The 22,957-nt window shown below is 36.7% G+C and overlaps 1 protein-coding gene across 4 annotated transcripts in view; it reads left to right on the top strand.

The window, feature by feature from the left end:
* HDAC9 (histone deacetylase 9) overlaps positions 1–22,957 on the top strand; it is a 927,746-nt gene that overhangs the window by 180,300 nt on the left and 724,489 nt on the right. Inside the window, exon 1 of one of the 4 annotated variants that reach the window (XM_046020993.1) lies at positions 13,216–13,256. The exons of the other annotated variants lie outside the window; for them this stretch is intronic. Coding sequence (XP_045876949.1) covers positions 13,241–13,256 — 16 coding nt within the window. The 5' untranslated portion in view covers positions 13,216–13,240. Of the gene's footprint in view, positions 1–13,215; positions 13,257–22,957 lie in introns of those variants that run through there. 4 annotated transcript variants of the gene reach the window in all.

The following is a 22,957-nucleotide window of genomic DNA, read 5'->3' as shown; positions in this document are numbered from 1 at the left end:
AAGTTTGGTCATAGTCATAGCAGACAGTGACAAAAGTGGCTTCTTTGTCTTTTTCTCCTCAATTTTTCTTTTTGTATCCTTATTATTTTTCTTCTAGACCCTAAATGTCTTCTTGCATTCTATTATATGAGCAAATTCACATTTTAAAACACTTTGGAAGGTTGTAATTTTTAAAAACATGTTATAGTTTTTTATTACTAATTTTAAATCTGTTTGGTACTATTATTATAGTCGTTCAGTAATCATAGAGCAGTTCTAAAAAAAAAAGATACAAGGATGAGTGAATGAGTTTTCTGTGGACTCTGCCCTTGAGGAGGCCCAACTTTAGTGAGAGAACTAGATAAAAATACCTTCATAATGATAAAGTGGGAGCTCTCAGGCAGAAGTAGGGATGATGGCCCGTGACACCGAAAAAGCAGAGACGAGCTCTCTTGAGTGGGGCAACACTGAGCAAGCTGACAGACAAGATAACTGATCTAAGTCTAAACAAGCACATTTGTTGGGGCGCCTGGGTGGCTCAGTGGGTTAAGCCTCTGCCTTCGGCTCAGGTCATGATCTCAGGGTCCTGGAATCGAGCCCCGCATCACGCTCTCTCTGCTCAGCGGGGAACCTGCTTCCCCCTCTCTCTCTCTGCCTGCCTCTCTGCCTACTTGTGATCTCTGTCTGTCAAATAAATAAATAAAATCTTAAAAAAAATCTTTAAACAAGTACATTTGCCAGGAAAAAAAGAAGGGAAAGGCAGACAGGTGGAACATTAAGCCTAAGTGGATAGAAGAGGGAAAGGTCTTGGCCAGTTGATGAAAAATGGGAACTCCCTTGTACATGGAGACTAGGTCTGTGCAGGAAATGACTGATGAATCTAGAAAGGTGGAATTTTCATTTATGTATAGTATTTATAGTCCTTTGCTTCCACTTTGCCTTACTCTGCTATATTGCCTTGCACTACCCCCTGCTCCAGACATTTTTTAGTCATTGGAGAGGAGTCACGGGTAGTTATATTTCCTACCTCATTTTCTCAGTACTTAACAACTTCTTTCAGTTGTCTTGATTTCCAGAGATGGGACTTAAATTTCAGTTACCGTGTTCAAAAGATTTCATGAAAGGTCCTACCCTTGATCCGACTAAATGATTAGCCGATTTCCTAACTAAAGAAAATGTTCATGGTTTAACAAGTCACTGATTTAAGTTTCATTGATGAATTCTTCTCTTTGTTTGGTTAATATTACTGGTTCTTGAGGATACGTAGTAAAAAAATGTTTATGACGTGTGTATTTATGGAACTAAAGTTTAAGGTTATTTTTTTTTTCCCAGTCTGTGTCACTGCACTTGCTTAACCCTACATTTGCAACATCCTCTAATCAGGAAGGAATATCACCTTTTTTGTAGAAAGCTCCTCTTTTGAAATCATATGCCGTTCCTTTCAGTTACAAGAAATTATCCTTTTATTTCCATGATCCGCTAAATGGGTATTTTGGTACTTAAAACATGTCAAAAGATTAGCTTCGTGTCTAGAATGGTTGCCCTAAACAGCTTAAAGGCATGTGTTGTTTGTTCACATTTAGCAATGACTTTAAAAAATTAAAAAAAAAAAATCTTTGAATGGACTGCTTTATTAAAATAATGGAAGAACTCAGTAGAGGAAGAACTCCCAGGGAAGAGGTTAAATAATATAAATAGCTCTGCTGAGAGTGCAACAAAGTTCTCTATTGTGCTGTTGCCACAGCAGCACCAATAATTCAAAACAAGGAAATGGAGTCTCATGTTTAATATAATACAGACTTTTCCCTAGAACTTCTGTGGTCTAGGGTTTTTCAGGGATTGGCATGTTTATCTACATATGTCTAAATTTAGATATGCCTTTTATGTAACATGGTAAAAGAGAAGTACTTAAAATTCTATAAGATGCAGTTATTTCTTAAGTATTTTTGTTTGTTTTAAAATTGACTTTAAAAATACCAGGAATTTTCCTGGTGAAATAATGCCCTAGGACATTGTGAATATGTGCATATGGAGAGAGACATAATCTTTTATGCATTTTACATTTGATTTTAAAAGGTCACTTTGGAAGGTATGAAGAGGTGTTTGGTGTAGTGCAAGAGTGAAAAGTGATTTTTTTTTTTTTTTCTGTTGAAGCATTTTAATCCCGTAACAAGAGCTACCTCTGCTATGGTAGTGAGTATTTTATTCTCAAAGTCCAGTCTGGAAACTCAGAAACATGGATGTAGAAGTTTCCGAGTTTTGAAGTAAACCTTATGTCATTTTAGAGATAAATTTGAAAGATATTGGACTGCTATCTGAGATGTGTATAAAATTTAATTCACTGTAAAATAAAACACAACTTAAACTCTGCCAGAATCATTCTAATACAGAGTAAAAGCTTATTTACAAAAAATATTCAAATGTAATATACTACATTTTATTAAACACATTTGATACAACATAGTCCAGATAGAGACTTCCTTTAGAATATAATTTTTCTTGTCCCTGTGTTAGCTATTTTGTCTCACTACCTGCCTACCTGGCTTTCATATTACCAATTTAACCCTTATTCTTACTAAAAAGTAGGGTTAGGCAATTCTGATTGTTATGGGATAAGAATAAATGAAATGATTAGGGACATTTTTATGTTCTGATCTTCTCTACCCAATGACTTCATGATGAAGATAATGCAAAAAATTGGTCAAATGTCTTCCCAGTATGAATGTGTGTTTGCATTTTACCCTTTTAATAAGGACAAATGTTGCCTAGAAGCTAGTTTTCTCAAAGACTTCATTCACATTCTGTGTGTTAATTGGCCAACTACTATTTTTTACAAGGAAATTTTATTAAGGAATTATGATTCCATTTCACTTATCTCTTCTCTAGTGTCGGAAGGGGAATTCTGAGAGGCTTGAGAAAGTAATCGTGCATTAACATTAAAAATGATCAAAAAGTTGGGGCGCCTGGGTGGTGGCTCAGTGGGTTAAAGCCTCTGCCTTCGGCTCAGGTCGTGATCCCAGGATCCTGGGATCGAGCCCCACATCGGGCTCTCTGCTCAGCGGGGAGCCTGCTTCCCTTCCTCTCTCTCTGCTTGCCTCTCTGCCTACTTATGATCTCTGTCAAATAAATAAAATCGTTAAAAAAAATTGATCAAAAAGTTAAAAAGGGAGGAAAAGGAAAATATTCATCCATTATGCAAATACTTGTTAAGGAAATACCTCTGTTGCATTTGTAGGCACTGGAGAGAAAGTATTAAAAAGGTTGGGATAGCCTCATGAAATATACTTAAAATAAATACTTAAAGAGAGGATTTCATGATAATGTATTGAGATTTTCTAGTATGGTTATGACTCATTCCATTCATTCACTCATTCAGGCAATACTTGCCTCATGAGAACATCAGAATTTTTATTATGTAACCTAATCTCCCTTTCTTCATCCAATTTTTCCCCCAATTTCTCAAAAGGAATAAAATTTTAAACACTAAAAGGTCTTCACCGTCATTGGAAAACGGAGTCAGGTTTATCCATTCTAGGATAATTCTTTCTTTTATTTTACCATTCCCATCCCAACCTCGATGCTTTATTTTTAGTGTGCCTGAGGAAGACCAAGTGTGAGATTGAAGAGCAGAGCTCTGTCTGTGAGTTTGAAACAGAGTCGCAGTCATCTCTGTATCCTGGAGGATAATAAGCTTTCTGTACGATGGCCATGTTGTACATGGTAGTAAGGAGCATCATAATTATTCATTGGCTTCTATCCACAGATTGTTCTCTAGAGGAGGGAAATACTGCATGAGCTTTGTGGCCAGTTTTCCTGTTCAGACTCAGTATGCTTGGTGGAACATGTTTTTATAGGTCCTCTGTTTAGAGAGAGAAAGGCTGACCAAGGCTTCCATGACTTTCAGTTTTCGAATGATGAAAATTGAGGACCTGGTGGAGGATTTCAGGAAACCGCTTACTTAATTGACTCTCTTTTCAAGGAAAATGTATTTCAAAGGATAATGGCTTGAGATTTGACTCCAAAGCTTCAATGTAGATCAGATATTCTTCAGGCTGAACTATATAGCTAATGCTCAATTACCTTAACTTCTATTGAACCATATTCTAAACACCTTCTTTTGTAACCATCACCTTGTGCCGAAGTCTATATTTTTAGCCTTTAAGCAGAGCTCAAGCACTGTATTTAGACATCTGACTTGAAGACAAAAATTGCTCAGTGAGCAGAACAAATGTTCAGAAAATAACATTTCAAGGTTAGAGTTAGTGTCCTGAATAAAATTCCTTTTCTTCTTTTCCTCCCTACTGAATATAACATAAATAATGTACCCTGACTGGCTTTCAAGACTAAAAAATCAGAGAATAGCAGTGAACTTGAAGAAGAAAGAGGGAGTAATTAAAAATTGAAGGGGCTTCTGTTGAACTATTGTTTGCCTGAAACTAAGTATACATTTTATTCCTGATTCAATAGGATTATGGATCTTAAAAGGATTTAAAAAACTGTATGGTAAAGCTTGTAGAAAAAGTGCCCAAATGAGCCTACAGTCACCTTAAAAAATATTGAAAGAACACACACACACACACACACACACACACACACACACACACACAGAGTCATTATAATATCCTTCTCAGAGTAGAGAGGAGAAAACTATATAAATATTATTTATGCTTACTTGTAGTATTGTGGTTAATCAATTCTTAACCGTTTACAATGTGCTGGCCCTTTCTGTAATTGACCTTGCTTAATATTCACAACAATTCTGTGAAATAGGCATAATTAGCCCCATTTTATAAATGAGAAAATAAAGACCAGAACATTTAATAACATTTCTAAGACATCAAGTTAGTGGTAGCATATCATGGATATTTCTTAGGAAAATCCCAAAATGGTCCCTGAGACTCCCTAGTCTTGAGAAATAAAAACAGTTTAATTCTTAGGGGAATAGACAGGAGTGAAACAACACAATTATTATTGTTAAACAAGACATTGCAAGGTCCCCGGACCATTTCCAGAAAGGGAAGTCACATATTTGCACTGGGGGAAAGTGATTATCACTTGGTGGAAATTACTTTAAAGGAATGCAGCTCATTTGGCTTGTGCATGACTTGGTGAGGGACTTGTCCCTTTGTATCCCAGGAAGTATTATAATTGCATTTCACAATGGGCCGGTAAGAAATGGGTCTGGGCACTACTTCCTTTTCTCTGCCTCGTGCAGGGTATAATCTTCACTTAGTACAACACAGTCTCTGTGTAAACAGCTAGAACTCAGGACTGTTTTAACGATCTAAGTTTCTCAACCTTGGAATAAGGTCCCGAAAGAAATGTTGGAAATTCTGGGTGGTTTTTAGGCACTGTATTTAGAAACAAATAAAGAACATGTGGAACTCTTTGACCCTTCTCTGATCCTCAGTGTTCTAATACTCAAAGTACACTTTAACCCAGCAGAGGGAGGCATTCCATAGTAGGGCATAGTAATAACATAAGGAGAGAGAGAGTAAACCAAAGGTGAGAAAAGATTTATTTTTAAACTTGGTGGGATACGAAGTTTATGCTGCAGAAAGTGTAACAGCCGGCTGTTATTTGTTGAACTGATTATCTGTTCCTCTTTGCTGAATGGGTTGTCCAAGTACACAAGGCCCAAATGGTATCTTAATTAGTTCATTTAAAATTCTAAAGATTGCATTGCATTTTTATGCTGAGTGTTGTGTTGTTCTAAAACAGAGATTTTTAAGTACTAAAATTTAATTCCATTTAGTTACTGAGTCAGTGACTCTGTAAGACTTCTTGGAAGGTAACACCATTATTTACAGGTCAGCCTGGGGAAATTCAGTGATTTGCTCAAAGGGAAGTAGTAGTAAAGGGCAGAGTCAACCATCTAAGACTTTGGATTTTAGAAAAGTATGAAAAACAGACAAAGTGATGCCGTACTTCAGTTTCTATGTCTGTGGAGTATTCTACCCATCCCCCTACCCTAGGCAAATGAGAGGTAGAAAAAACACTCCTGTGGGAGTTGGACACATGTCTGTTCAAACCTTGTCTCATGTCACCAGCTATACCACTTGGTCAATTTAACCAGCCTTCATTTTCTTAAGTACTATTATGGTATTTTGTGTGTGAATAGAAAGAAGTCTGGGAGGTTACCACATCAACAATGGCTATTTTTGTACTATGGATGATGAGGCAGTTTTTACTTCTGTCCTCATATATTTTTTCTGTTATTTGATTTGACAATATACGACTTGTATATTAGTTAAAATCTTCCCTTTAAATTAAAAAATGTGAATTTTCTTTATTATTTACAAATGATATGCAAGATCTGCTAATTTAAACTTTTTTTATCCCCATTAAACACTGGAAAATGATGGCTACATGAAGCATAAGACTCTGGGACCATTTCTATGTCATTTGTTTTGATTTCTGGCTCAGAAAACATGACCTCAATTATATATTCAATTGTGTGGGTTTTTTTGTTGTTTTTTTTTTTTTTTTTTTGCCAATTCTTGGTTATTTCATCTTCCATTATAGTAACTACAGAGAACAAAAGCATGTTTTGTTCTCATTTGGAATCTAATTTATTTCATAATCTTCAAAAATTTGGTTTTTAAGTTGTCTGTAATTTTAAGATCACCACAGGTGAACTATCTGGAGTCCAAAATAAAATCTTTTTATATGCTAGACATTGATTTTGTAGTCAAAATTATCTGTAGTTAGTTCTGGTCCTCCATTTACCAAATACAAGACTTTGGTCAGTTTACTTAGTTTTTGGGAAAATTGGTCTCCTCATTTGTGAAATAGATGGAAGAAAACTCAACCCTCAAGATTACTGAGATAATTAAATGAGTTAAAATTTTCAAGTGTTTGGTATTATAGAGACTAGATGAAGATGGATTCCTTTCTCATTCATTTGATTTAAATTCAACACTCACTGTTACTATTGTCCCAGGTAAAAATTTGTTTATTCATTTTGCAATAAATTGGATGTAAATTTTAGCAGTCTGTTTTTAAGAGTAATTGAATCTTGTGGAGTAACTAAGATGACCAGCTGAGACATTAACATAATATAACACATTGACATAAAGTTGATTTCACCCTAAATTGTCTGAGTTGCCAGGCAAGCTTCACTTCATCAAGGAATAAAATGAGAAATCCACAAAGCCAAAGTAACAATAAAAAATACTTTTGAAGCCGAAAGACCAAGTAAAGGCTGCTGTGATAATGGAGAAGATTCTGAAATTCATGAAAAGTACTGCACAATTTTTTGATGTCTTCAGAATTATGAAATATTTTTTTCCTGATGCTCAAAGTAGAAAAGATGGCCAAAAAGAAAAGGTAAAAAGAAGAATATAAAATTTATCTGTAATTATACCATCCAGAGAGAATTATTCTTCACATACTGGGCTTTTAGTCTTTTTCTCTTGAATATGTGGATACATTTTATGTATAAGGTGGAAGGTTGTCAATGGAGTATGTTTGTGTTCCAAGATGTCGATAGTAATACACCCATGTTTTTGTATCTTTTTTACTTAACATTGTATTATAAATTTTATAGCATCATTAAATATTTTCAATATCTTAATTTGTTGAAGTTGTATTATAATCTATCATGTAATTATACCCTAATTTCTTTTATTATTCTCCTTATATTGGGCATATATAGACAATTTGCAGATGTTCAACAACATTTTAGAATAGCAGTGTAATGGAAATTCATTTACATAAATCATCATTTCACATCTTTTTTTTCCCTTTAGAAATGATTCTTAGAGTCACTCCCAAAAAGCATGAACTTTTAAAAAGATTCTTGATATACTGTGATAATTTTTTCCTCCAGGGAAGGTTTACCAATTTACATTCCTATCAGTAGTATATGAGAATACTCTTCACCTCATATGCTTATCATCATCTTATATTAGCCTCAACTGAAAGTAAAAATGTTAATTTTTCACAATCTGCATTTATTTGATTCCTCGTGAAGCTGAATACTGTGTGTCCTATTTACTGAGGAGTACACACACACACACACACACACACACACACAAACACACACCCCCTCCCAGCAAGTATTAAATATATTGTATTCAATGGCAGTTTTAAACATTTTATTTCAATATATGGCAGTAAGCAAGATCTTGTCTAAAAATAATCACCTTAGCAGCAAATTTAGTCAAATCCTTAAAGCGTTTTTAAAGAGACTACATCTGGCATGCTTTCCTCAGAAAGACATGCTGCATGATACTATTCTTATGAGATTTTCATATCACCTTTTATGCTGGGCAAGTAGTAACTGTTGCATTTACCCTGGATTCCTCAACAGTGTTGAACTAGAAAACTTTCAAACCTGCAAACATCTGCTTTTGTCATCAAAATTGAAATACATAACTGAAAGGAAAGTTTTAGTTCACAAACTGTATAATCTTCTGATTCTGCAGAATGGAAATGAATAAACTTGAAAACATATTTAAGGACTGAAGCTCTAGTCAGCATATAGCTGAAGACTGGAGAAAGGGTGAATTTCCTTTCATAGTAAGTGCTGGCATGACTCTACTCTCTAACAAGAAAAAGTAACATTTCCAAAAATCATATCATCATTTCCACACAGATTTCTATGATTCTAAAAGTTCTTTTCTATACAGCCTGGTGGTACATTTTTATAAATTCCCCCAAAATCAGTAGTGATTGCAGAATTTTGAGTGTGTATACCTGAGCATTTTAAATGGTCTTACTATGTATGATTTTTCAAGATCTTAGCTTATTCTTCAAGGATGTCATATTTGGTCCCTAAGAGGACCAGATTTGAAATGTTTCTAATTTGGGAGAAAATAAGCTTTTATTTGAGTAAAAATAAGGTCTAAGTCTTCAACAGATTAAAGGATAAACTGGCTTATAAAGAAGAGTTTTGTTTTTTGTTTTTTTTTTTTAAGATTTTATTTATTTATTCCAGAGAGAGAGAGAGAGAGTGAGTAGGGGGAAGAGCAGAGGGAGAGAGACAAGGAGACTCTGTGTTGAGTGGGGAACCTGACTTGGGGCTCAATCTGAGGACCCCGAGATCATGACCTGAGCTGAAACCAAGAGTCAGACTCTTAACTGACTGAGCCACACAGCTACCCCAGAAGAGGGTTTCTTAAGCCTTAGAAGAAGTTAATAAAATAATTTTATTGAATTCAAACATTACTTAGCTTCTAATATTAATTTTATAAATAGGAAAAAGATAATTAAATTATTAAAGAACCTTCATTTTAAAGGTTAACTTTTAAAATTATTATTATTTAGCTTATAGGGAAATTTATTTATTTATTTTTTTTTACTTTTTTAAAGCCCTAGATCTTTTTTAATCAACAGTTATTTGAGTGTTTTCGTTGTCACACATTCAGTCTTAGATCCTGGCATGTGTGGACTCCAGCTGTCTAATAAAGGAGATAAAATAATGTCTGATTATCTGGAGCACAAGGTAATAAATCCTTTTATTTGGGCACATCCTTCTTCTGATTTGCAGGCAGCTTAATTTTTATATCTGGTCTTTAACCAGGGCTTGACATGGAGCAGAGTTTAGTATTTGAGAGGAATTTTATTTGTTTGTACATTTTGACTGTGGTCCTTTCTGATTGTGTTCAAAGAAGTTTTCATAGCTACTGTCCTCTAATGTTTTAAAACTAAGTATACTTTTTGTTGCTTATTACTTATTATAAAACCTTATGTGTTTATTTTAGAAAAATTAATCAGTAGAGAATCCCTGTTAACATGTTAGCAGATACTCCGGAGTCAGTCCTATATAAGTCATGTATAATTGTTTTTACAAAATGAGATCAAAGTGCTTCGTCACCTGCTTGTTACACTAAATATCATATCTTTGACATTACATATTTTATAAATGTTGCTATTTTTCTAATTGACCAAGTAGTTAATGTTAGAGATCATGTTAGCCTGTAGAAAATTTGTGTATGATCCTAAGAGTGTTATGAATCCTTTGAAATGAAATTTCACCTAGAAATTTAGATGTCTAGGGGCTCCAGGGTGGCTCAGTCAGTTAAGTATCTGCTTTTGGGTCAGTTTGTGGTCTCAGGGTCCTGGGATTGAACCCTACGTGGGCTCCCTACTCAGCAGAGACTCTGCTTCTCACTCTCCCTCTACCTGCAGGTCCCCCTGCTTGTGCTCTCTCATTGTCTCTGCGTCAAATAAATAAATAAAATCTTAAAAAAAAAAAAAAAGGAAATCTGGATGTCTACTTTCTCTTGAAAGATGGAAGGCTCTGTTCTACTCATAATCTATGGGTCACAGTGGATAGAAGCTGATGATAGCTCACATTACCTAAATTTGTGGTCTTTATTTAATGTTTCCTTCACTTCTTGATGTTCCTCCCTGACTTCTGAAGCAGGTGCGTTTGCCAAGGGTAGTGGATTTTCTAAGGTAGTAGTTTTTAATGAGGTTGGCCTGGTCTCTAAGGCAAGGATCAGAAAATTATGGGAATGTTTTTTAGATGCCACAATGTTCGAGGGGTGCTTCTAGTGTTTAGTGGGCCAGTCTCGTGGTGTGAGGGTTTGGTAATGTGAGGGATGTTGCTACATGTGGAAAAATTTTCATGTTATGCATTTCAGTTATTTCTTTGGATAGTGGGTGAAATACCCACTATCAGTTATTTGAGCCTAAAAACAAAATTGGCTGCACATATAAAAACTGTTTTATTCCGTTTTGGTGTACACTGATTTTCTAGGACTACAACTATCATATAATTTCACATTTTATTATTAGAGGCTCTATGACAAGTTGTTCGCTATTTGGAAAATCATGTCACTGACAACAACATGGCTCATGGTATTTTCACCAACATACACAGCTCTATCAGTATGCATTTGTAGCAACCTTGTTCAGTATTGAAAAAAGGAAAGTTCATGCTCCTTTGAAATGTTTTATGAATACGGAATAGTTCTCAGCTCCTACAAGGAATAGTAATCATTTTTCATGTTTTCTTCATGTCTGTGGTCTGCAGTTTGCCTTAGCATGTTATCTGGACTTCAGTTAATCTTATTTTTCCTTTTACTTAAACATGCGCTGATAAGTCTGGTTCATTGCTTCTTGTCTTAACACTAGATTTTATTCTCATGCTCACTCAACTGTCCAGTCTTTCACTTGCTACTTTTTTTTTTTTAAAGATTTTATTTATTTATTTGACAGACAGAGATCACAGGTAGGCAGAGAGGCAGCCAGAGAGAGAGGAGGGGAAGCAGGCTCCCTGCTGAGCAGAGAGCCCGATGCAGGGCTCGATCCTAGGACCCTGGGACCATGACCTGGGCCGAAGGCAGAGGCATTAACCCACTGAGCCACCCAGGTGCCCTGCTACTTTTCTTTTAAGACTGACTTCTTATTACATCTCTTCATCTGGATTTACTCACAGGGTAGTAGGGCAAGCATTGGAGGACTTCTGAGACATGTAAATATTCATGTGTCAGAGCTCTTTATTGATTTTGAAAAATATGCTGAATAGAGGTTGGATTTAGAATCTATGAGTTTCATTTTAGGTTAGCAAAAGAGCATTGCAAAATACTTGTTTTAAATGGGAGGGGCTTTGTGCTTGATGAGCTTAGTGCTCTGGGTAGGCATCAAGGATGTATCTTAGTCCCGAGGAGGCTTACAGTCTCCTAGAAAGATACCACATAGAAATAATCTATCATTAGAGACGATGATGAAATATGCCCTAGGATTTCAGAGGGAAGCAAGCTGGTGTGTTTGAATGGAGAAAGGCTTCTGGAAGAGGCTGAAGAATTTCACCTCAATGTTGAAGCCTGGGGAGGCTCTTTTTTGAGAAAGAGAGAGTTAATTCTCTTTTGCTCAAGAGTTCTGTGTCTTTTCCTCTTCCTTCCTTGAAGATGCAGAAGCTGCACATGTAAGTGAAAGAGTCATGGGTGTGAAATGTTGATTTTAGGTATTTTCTCCTCCTCTTAAACTCAGATACAAAGATATGACCTTGAGGGCTTAAACTATGCAATTGTTGCTCTTCAAGGAACTTGTAGCTGGCATCTCAGAACAAGGCATGACTAGTATTTCACTTCAGTCTAGTACATTTTCTTAGCTCTAATTAGAAAACAAACTTACAGAGATGGAAAATAAATTCAATAGCTCTCCAAAGTTTTTCCTTTCCTTGTTTGATTAGGTGAGTAGGGGGAATACTAAGAAAGGAGAAATGACCGTAATGAGTTGCTAGCTTCCTTAGCTTCCCTTAGTTTACTAAATTTCACTCTTCTTGCATCGTGCATCGTGCAAGATCACCATCACCACATGTGATTATATAAAACTTCTAGAATTTCTCTGAAGGGACTCATTTTCAGTTACTTAGCCAATCAAAGGCAAGGGTTAGTGAACTTCAATAATGTTTTGATTTTGGGAAAATCTTTTTCCTGATACAGTGGGACATACACTTCCAAGTGAGTACTCCAGATTTAATTCAAATGCCACACATTGAAATAGCTCAGAAAATTATGTGATACAAAGCTCTGTGGTGACAGTGTTTTGTATATTGCAATCTTTTAGAGTTGGATGGTCACATCAGAATTATTTTATTTCATTAAAATCTGTCTTTAGGTGTTATATTTTCTTTTCACTTACTACAGGTATTTACAACCTAGAAAACAGGTCAGAGTATTTCTTCAGAAGACATTTATTTAATTTTCCCTCGTCCAGAGGCACATGTCTGCTACTTGGTCCTGTTTTAATTGCTAATGTCTAAGCCAGGGCCCCAGGTTGTGGAAGTTTCTATATCTGGTAAACTGGCTTTATTCCAGGACAGAAAATTTATCAACAAATGAAACACCAGTGACTTCCCACACGTCCTCTGATTGCATTAAAAAGCCCTTCCCTTCCCACCCAGCTGAGAGTATGCTGGGAGTATGGAGCTGACAGACATTCTGTCTCTTCCTCCTCCTCATTTTGTAAAATCACTGGTTTCTGTAGTCTGTTAGGCTTCTTATTAATAGTAATAAAATGTTCATTCATTAACTGTCTCATGCCTACGAACTAGATATTGTCACTCTCTTTCCCCTCAAGTTAGACTGTTTTTATAAAGTCATGCTGTAGCAGAGAAGTGAGCTGGAAAACTGATTTTGGGTCTGTAGCATCAGGTACTATTTAACCAGTGGGAGGGACTGATAAAATTAGCAAGTTGACTAACCACTTCCCTTCCTTGTGGCTCTTTAATATTATAACGGATACAGAAAAGTTCAGAAGGACTGGGCTAGTTTTCGAAACCACAGCACACTTTGGCAAAGAGGGAATGTACAGCAGAACGGGTAAGTTTCTTTCTTTTAATCTTTTAGGAAAACTGTAAAAAACGATAAAGGGTGGAAGTTTTTCAGTTTGATTATGCAAATCGTCTTTAGTAGTGTGTAGGCTGTGGAAAGATAAACCTGCTACTAGAAGGGGGAAGCAGAAGGTTTTCCGATCCTCAGCAGTAGCTCCAGGAACAGCAAACATGAGTGGGCAGAAGATTCAACTCCTACAATACCTTCATTATCCCACATAGGTCACAGTCAAACTCGGGGGGCAGTATTCTTGTACTAGTATAATTTTTGAAAGATAAGTTCCTGCACTCTTAGTTCTTACAATCCAGACTTTGTAACTGTCAGTAGAGTCTTTGAGTTACTAAACCCAGACGTCCCTCTGGGTTCTGAAACAGCTTAAGGTCTTCAGTTATCTAGCCTGTGGTTTAAATTTGCATTGCTTTTAACTTTTTATTATGGAAAATCTCAAATACAAGCAGAAGTAGAATGCACAGTGCCTAGATTGCCCATGCCCTGTCACACAGCTTCAAGAGTTAGGGACTCGGGGTCCACGTTGTTTCATGCACACCTCTGTGGCATGCTCCCCACTTTAGTCCTGTAGCATTGCAGTATTTTAAATATGTCAATTCTGAACATTAAATGAAAGAGGCCAAGAATCTCCTCAAGGTTCCTATCCATCCAGTAGTATAAGTTTTAGAGAAATGTCATTGCAGAAAGCTGAATTTTGAGTCAAAAAAAGCAAGATCGACTTTCCAGTTGTTTGGCCAATGGGAGTGGGATTAGAAGAGAGTAGTAAAGATTGTGGACTCTGGGGCTAGACTGTTTGGGGTCAAATTTTGGTTCCATGCAATCCAGTGTTTTTGAGGAAGCTTCCTGATCTTTCTCTACCTTGGTTTCTCACCTGAAAAAATGAAGATAAATGAAAGTATTGATTTTTTTTGAGGATCGGAGACAATGAGAACCTCTGTACATGTAAAGACTTGGCAAGGTGCTGAGAACAGAGAGTGCTCACTCTGTTAGCTCCACAACTGTTTGCTGAAATGATTAGAGTGGTAGAAGGGATGAGCTCTGTTTAGACAGAAAGCTAAACATGTGTCTGAGCATATTTGCTTGTTTTCTTTTGATTATTTGATGATGTGAGACTGAGAAAAGTGTCCATGGAGACATCTTACTTGCTCTTGGGCTCCTTGCCCTTACCCACCAAACTAATTCTCTCTGAGAAGAGTATCAGAGCTTGTCTTTTCCATCCTCTTTCTTTGAGGAAGAGGGAACAGAAATTTGTCTCTGCTCACAGAGCAAGGAGAAGTCAAGTTGAGGGGAGTCATGGGCTTCTCTCATCCCTGAGAAGGGATGTATTGTCATTTCATGTATGTAATGCTGCTAGGCCTGGGAGGCTGCCTCACATCTGAACTCTTGTCCTTTCTCTCAGAGACAGAACTCTGTAGGCCTCTTCAGGCCTTCCAGGGCTGCAAGCTGCCTAGATATTTTTCTCATTAGTAATGAGGAGGTGAAATTACGAAGATGGCCACAAGTGGGGAGGTGAGGATCTTCCCCTACTCTGTGGAAATTCTTACTCTGTGTCATTAATATAAGTACTAATGACTGCTACTGACTGAGCATTTACAGTGTACCTGGCATGGCACTGGGTGGTTTTCTCATTTAATACCCCTAGTATTCCTACATGAAATTTAGTGTTACTATGTTCACTTTATAGATGACGAAACGGAGGCACGGAGAGATGAAGCAGCTTGCCTTTCATTACCCAGCTATGAGAGACAACCAGGATTTTGTTTCAGATCTGTCTGACTTAATCTCTTCTTAGAGCATTTGTCCCTAAGAAATCAGTTTATTCATACATATGCAGTCAAAATGCATCCATGATGTTGCTCTTAGACTTCCCAAGGTGAAAGTCATCAGTGTTTCTCTAAACCAAAATGAATGGAAAAGCTTTTGTCTAGCAATAGATTTCCCACAGTGAATGTTCATAATGCCTAATTATAAGCTGGAAATTTGTCAGAAATCTTGACAAATAAAGAGGCTGGTGGGGTGGGGGTGGAGTTACTGCTCTAAGGAAGTAAATATTGAACCAAGAGGGGAAAAAAAGAAATGCTCTTTTAGTAAATTAACCATGCCTCAGTGGTGGTTTAGTTTTTAAGGCCATTTGTCTCTCTTGAGTTTTTGTAAACGATGGGTGAAATTCATCTGCGTCAATTTTCAAGAACATGCAGCCATGTTGTAAAACAAATGATAAACACTGATGCACTGCCGAAATAAAAATTGGCTGAATCTTCGGGAGGTTCTGAAGAGAACTGGGTCATGCACTGTCAGACATTTTCGAAACCTGGGATTGACTTTCAGTGCTTTTTCTTTTAGATTACTGGTACAACTGTAAAAATAGAACCAAATGTGTGAATGAAGGAAGAGGTTAATTTCACAACTTTGGAGAATTTTTTTTTTCCCTCCAGGGGAGTAATGGTGTTTTAAAAAATTTTCCTTTCCTGAAAGGGACACTGTCTGGAATTTCCAGCTAAAAATGAGAACATCAGATATAAAATAATTGACTTCTCTTATCAGGCAATCGGGGTGCATTCAGTAATCTTTCATCTTTATTTTTCCTTCATTGGCTACAGAACTTTTGTCATCTTGATAGGATCAGCCAAGCTTTACTTATAAAAACATTGGAAGAGATTTGAAATCCTGCTATCTTTTTGCAGAGAAAGTAGGGGATAAATGGAGCTGTGACTGCTCCAGGGAGGGAGTGAAGTTGGAAAAGATCGTAGTTATAAAGCATCCTTGGATTCTTAAATTTTTGAGAAAGCAAAGAGGCTAGTTAGTACTGGTGACAACAAACCATTTTTTGCAGAACTGTTCCATTACCTGTGTTTGTTTTTCTCTAATGTCTTTATCTCATAAGAACACATAGCTGATAACTTGTAAAGGATTCACAGATGGAAATTTCTGTATCTGTGTATGATTAGAGACAGAGGCAGAACGGCCATTTGGCTTGTCATGGTCATCTTCTTTATGCACTCATGTAATTTCTCATGGCTTTGGTCACCCCCACTGGTGACGGGATACCAGTGCCCTCATGATTCTGAATGGACTTTTTCTGTCCTCATCTTTAATATTTGTCACTGCTTTTATGTCACTGCTGTTTTGGGGGTTAGATATTTTATTAAAAGTCTTGAATAAAAAAAGGCATTTGTTTTTCCTTGAGATGAGTCCTGTGTCTGTCTGTTCCTTTCTGTCTTTTGTTCTTTCATCACAAATTTTGAGTATCACCTGCCCTGGAGATTTAGAGATCAATAATCACAACTTCTACCCTCAGAAAGCTTACAGACTAATGGGGAACAAAATTGCATGAAGTGAATGAAGCTGTAGTTCATAAGATATATCCTGTCTTCATCGGACTGACAGCATTGGGAAAGGGGGTGTGTGTGTTAATAAGAGATCAGAGAGCCATGGCACAAGTTCTCTCACTTTGTGATTTGGAGTATCTTACTAACCTTCCTAAGCCTCAGTTTCTTTACCTGTAAAATGGCATCAAACTCATAAGGGCTTTCTATGAATTGTATAATATGACACATGTTAAAAATTTATATAGCATTCAGTGTATAGTTTGAGGGATCAGGGGAAGTCTCTGTCAAAAGGTGGCTCACTTTAAGATGAGTCTGAACGACATAGAAAGATCTTTCTAAGTCACAGGGGACTGTATGTGCCAAGTGGTAAGGAGTTTAACTTCTCTGAGGAAGAGAGTAAAGGCCATCATGGTTGAAATGCTTAAAAACGGGAGAGTTGCTTAGAGGTGTAAGTAACAGAATCAAGATCGTGCAGAGCCTATTAGTTCATGGAAGGGAAGTTGCATATTGTTTAAAGAAATGATTGAAAGCTAACCCTGGAAGTTGCAGGATCTGAATACTACTTTTAAATTAGTTAAAAAGTAGAGAATAGGATCGCACAAAGCAAAAGACATATAGAAACAGGTTAGAAAACTCTTAGTAACTTGAAGTAAGTAGTGCCAGTGGAAAAGGCGAGCAGTGGACAGAACTGAGAAATCCAGTGTAAGACATAGGATTTGATAAATAATTCGATATGAAAATAAGGGTGAGGAAAATGTTAATTCTGATCCTATGGCATGAACAGCTGGAGCTAGGGAAAGGTCACGTATGAGGATGGGGCAAAGTGGAAGGTGAGCAGACTTGGACATCTCAATTGAAAGGCTCTTGGAACGTTGAAGGGAGTACATCAGGGAGGCCACTGATGGCACATAGATGGTATTTGAAGATCTGGAAATAGATACAATCACCTGGGGAGATGGTATGAAGTGAGAACAGCTCACGAGGGCTCCGTACCCAACCATGGGAAACAGCACAATTTAGAAGGCAGGTAGAGGAGAATTGGTGAGTGAAGGGGATGGACGGTTAGCTGTGAGAAAATGGAATACAGAAAACATAGGCTATTTAGAAGAAATGAATTGTTACTCGTATCTAATGCTAATTAAAGAACTAATAAATTACCAAAAATGTCATGGGATTTCGTAATGTGGAGCTTATTGGCACACAATAAATAGACCGAAAATTTAATTTCTTTAAAATGTTATTGTGTTTTGACATATTGACTAAGCAATTTTGTTATTGATTAACTGAATATGTCAGTGAACACTGGAGTCATGTTGTTTTCAGTGGCAGTATATTTATAAATTTCCTTATTTTATTTTCATGTAGCTGTATAGTATTCAAGGAAATAATAATAACTTATTCATGTTGATCTAAATTCATTTCTCTTAATGTTTAAATTGCTTGAACTTAGTACTTTTTTCCTATTTGTATTTCCACTGTCCAGGCTGCTGGGTGCTGTTGCTGAGGGCACCTCTCTCTAGAGTGTGTCATTCACCAAGGGCAGTGATTTTCAACCAGGGGGCAGTTGTACTCTTTGGGAATATTTGGCAATGGCTGGAGACCTTGTGAAGATCACAACTGGGGACTACTGTGCTATTGGCTTCTAGTGGGAAGAGGCCAGGGAATGCTGTTAAATATCCAACAATGCCCAGGGCAACCTCACACAACAAGGAATTATTTGACCCAATATGTCAATAGGGCTGAGGTTGGGAAACGACACGGACGATGATGCAGCCCCACGTAGCACCCACCATGAGGCACTGGCAGTAGTAGTTCTTGACAAGAGATTTTCTGTAAGAGAGTGGGGATGTCTTTGTTCATTATCTGTGTTTTCAATAAGTTGGTGAGCAAGTAATTTGTGAAATTGCTTTCATTGTGAGATTTGGTAGAAAGAAGTGGATAAATAAAAATGAAGTGCATTTGTATCAACTGCCTCTGTAGAATTAATTTTCAATATGGAATTTATCTACGTGGTAAGAAATAGAGGGCAGTGCTCCACCCAATGGATGTTAGACTTTTTACATCAGAGCTGGAACCTTTTCAGTGAAGTTCCTATGCTGAAGTGTATATTAGGGAAGTTTTGGAATGAAAAAATAATTTTAAAATTCATTAGATTCATTTTTTTGAAAAGTGCTTTTTAAAAAAAGCATAAAGGTACTTTTTTACTCTTTAAAAGTAAACATTTTTATTTTCACCTTATTATAAAATAATCTAAAATCGTGTGTATGTATATATAAATATAATGAAATACGAGGTACACATAACCAACTTAGGTAAATAATATAACCACTATCTGTAACTCCCCACCCCAGAAGGGTAAGCACAATTCTGAATTTTTGTTTATTGTTCTTTAATTTGTGTTTAAGTTTTACTACATACATATATATAGGTAAAGAAGATGTAAAATTAGAGCTTTTCATATGCCTGCGTAAATGAAATTAGACCATTATCTTATACCATACACAAAAATGAACTCAAAATGGATTAAAGACTTAAGTCTAATAATTTAAACTATAAAACTCCTAGGAAAAAAAATACAGAAGAAAAACTTCATAACATTACTCTTGGCAACGATTTCTTGTATATGACACCAAAAGCATAAGCAGCAAAAGTAAAAATAAACAGGTTCTGCATAGCAAAGGAAACCATCAACAGAATGAAAATGCAGTTTACAGAATGGGAGACAATATTTATGAACCACATATCTTATTTACAAGGAGTTAATATCCAAAAAATGTAAGAAACTCCTACAACTCATTGGCAAACATAAACAAATAACCTGATTAAAATGGGCAAAGGACTTGAATAGCTGTTTCTCCAAAGAAGACAATACAGATGGCTAACAGGTGTATGAAAAGATGCTCACTATTGCTAATTATCAGGGAAATACAAGTCAAAACAATGATATATCACCTCACAGCTATTAGGTGGACATTAAGAAAAAAATAAACAGAAAATAGCAAGCGTTGGTCAGGATGTGGAGAAATTGGAACCCCTATGCACTGTTGATGGGAATGCAATATGGTGCTGCTGTGGAAAACAGTATGCAGATTCTAGAACTACCATATGATCCACCAGTCATACTTCTGGGTGCATATCCAAAAGAGCTGAAGTCTGGATCCTAAGGAAATATTAGCACTCCTGTATTCACTGCAATATTCAGTTCACAATAGCCAAGAGGCAGAAACAACCTAAAAGTCCATCAACAGACAAAACGGATAGAGAAAAAGTGGCATAGAGAAAAAGTGCACTGGAGTATTATTTCCCTATAGAAAGTATGTCCTGTCATATACTACAACACAGATTAACCTGAAGTAACTTACGCTAAGTGAAATGAGCCAGTTACAGAAGGATAAATTCTGCCTGATTCCATTTATGCTAGTGATGTAGAGTCAAACTCACAGAGAAATAAAGCAGTAATGGTGGTCACCAGGGGTCAGGGGTAGGGAAAAATGGGAAGTTGCTCTTCAATGGGTATAAAATTTTAGTCAAGCAAGATGAAATAGTTCTAGGTATTCGATGTACAGCATTGTAGTTATAGTGAATACTATATAACATACTTTACATGACACTTCAGAGTTGTTATGAGAGTAGATCTCCTGCTGTGTGGAGTTTTTTGTTTTTTGTTTTTTTTTTTGTTTTTGGGTTTTTTTTTTGTAACCACAATTTAAAAAAAATATCTGTGCCTTTAGGATGGACTGCCAAGGCGAAGAGTGGAAGGAATAAAGCAAGTTCAGTGACTGAGAAACGTAGGCATGTGGTGAGGACAGAGGCATCATTAGAAATGAGTAGACCTCTTTTATGACTGACTGCGCCCCTGGATAAGGATGAGCCTAAGATCAAAAGGGCAGTGTTTTAAACATGGTGATACAATGGAGGTTTTATTAACAAACACACAGAAGGAGAGAAGACAAGGAATGTACAGAGTGAGATGATTTTGTATCTGTGCCTTCCTTCAGGGAGAGTGAGGTACGGTGTTCATTATCTGGATTTGCCCTTGTGCTGGCAGCAGGACACTGAAGAGTTTCTCTCTCAGGGCGGTTCCAGAGTGGGGTTAACCAAGGTCAAGATGGCAGAAATGCAGATGGCTACCTGAGGGTCTTCAGGGTGGCATGCGAATAGAGGCTGCATGAAAGGAAAAGAGAGATATGACTTTGGGGAATACCCACAGATAATGTTGGGATTAAGAAAAAAAATCATGAACTTTTCCTGTTGCTTTTTGTTTATTTTTATTTTAAAATGCTCTATCAGTTTATTTCTATTCCATATACTTCCTGTGTCTGGCTTTACGGTATGCATTATTGTCGTTGATTAACATTCAAAACTAGGTTGTGACAGTAAAGATGATATGGATTGATTCGTAATTTTTATATGACTTGGAACAACTTTTTACCTCTGATTGAGAGGGTAATTATCCAAAAAACCCGAAGAGGCATCAGTGCTAGGCCGATTGTAACATCAGCAAAGTTGGTTTCCAGGTCTGCTATTCACCATTTCCCTTTTTGTTGGTTTCTTTGATCCTAAATTTCTTCCTCTTCAAAATAAAAAGTTGGCCTTAATAACGCATAAAATCATTTAAAGACACTTTCTCTTCCTTTGGAGCTTTTCTCTCTTTTAATCTTCGTGAACATTTTTCCAACTTGTTAGGGCCTAAACCTGAGGGATTTCACTTTTCTTTCCTCCCTCACACACAACTGTTAGAGTTCGACATTCCCTTTTCTCAGAGGCCTGCTAGTTACTGATGCTAATGTGTCAAGTCTGTATTATTCACAGTAATTCACAATACGCTATTATTGGCGTAATGTATTCACTCCCAGATGGTATCTTCATTGGGGGCTTCATTGCTTGCAACTAAAGTGGTGCTTTAAGGGTGGACTATTCAGGTATTGTGGCAGATGATATGTTAACATGGCAGGTCTATGTTAGTAGTATTTATTTTCACAAGTATATTTTTGGTCCATATTTATCCTAACCTCTGTCAATATAACATTAGAAATGAAAGGATCTATATTTTTGCATTTTTCTTATTTGAGAGGATTTAAAAAAATTTTTTTTAAAGATTTTATTTATTTATTTGACAGAGATCACAAGTAGGCAGAGAGGCAGGCAGAGAGAGAGGGGGAAGCAGGCTCCCCGCCGAGAAGAGAGCCCAATGTGGAGCTTGATCCCAGGATGCTGAGATCATTACCTGAGCCGAAGACAGAGGCTTAACCCACTGAACCACCCAGGCACCCCTTTTGAGAGGATTAAAAAAAAGATTTATTTATCTCTGGAGAGAGCTTGCGCATGTGCATGAGTAGGGGGAAGCGCAGAGGCTGAGCGAGGGAGAGAATCCGCTGCAGACTCTGCCCTGAGCCAGAGCCCACTCACCTGTGGGTTCAGTCCCCAGACCCCCAGATCCTGACCTGAGCCGAAACCAAGCGTGGGTCGCTGAACCCACTGAGCCACCCAGGTGCCCCACTGGAGATGATTTCCAAAGAAATTTTTACTTTGAAAATAGTTAACTTTTAAAAAAAAATTCAACTTGTACTTGAATTCATTAAATGGGCCTTTAAATCAGTTTTTACGTAATCATGTTACTGTGTGGGGCACCGGGCAGATGCGACAGCTGCTAGATGTCTCAATATTCCCATATGAAAAGTTACAGAAATAGTAAAGCTGCTATTTTAGGATTACCTATAAGAAATCTAAAATTTTATTAAAAACATTATACCAGAAATCCGTGCTGTAATAACACCATGAATGAAAACCCAGTAAGAAGGAGAAAAAGTATTTTATATTGATAGCTTGGACTGAATCTGTTTAGTTCAAAATGCTAAGAGTTAGATTTTGGGCTTTTCTAGAACCCAAGTTTTTAAAGTTTCAAATGAATAAAGATATTTATATAATTAACATCCAGTTTATTATGAAAAACTGAATTAAGATGACAGTGAAAGAACAGCCTCAGGTGTGTGACTCTGCATTTTAAAGTGATACATTTAATGTTTATGCAAAAGTAAGAGTTGTTTTTTTTTTAATTTACTTTAAAAAGTGATTAGCACCTTCGCTGTACAGTTCCTAAGTGTTTTTTTTTTTGTAACACTGCATAAAATTTGAAGTATTTTTTTTACTTCAAAATTTGACCTACTTAGAAAGTCCTGATAATTTCAATGTAATATATTCCCTCAGTTTTGTAAGCGCCTTTGGGTAATGTATTGGAGAGGCAAGTAATCTCATCAAGAAGCGTAATGGACCCTATCACATTTCAAGATATATTTTTTTCTACTACTTCTGCTTCAAATTTAGTTCTGTGTTTAATGATACCACACTCTA

This window comes from Meles meles, chromosome 10 (assembly GCF_922984935.1).
Source record: "Meles meles chromosome 10, mMelMel3.1 paternal haplotype, whole genome shotgun sequence".
Taxonomy (NCBI): Eukaryota; Metazoa; Chordata; class Mammalia; order Carnivora; family Mustelidae; genus Meles; species Meles meles.
Note: the sequence above shows the minus strand (reverse complement) of the source record. Positions and strands in the feature narration are given on the sequence as shown.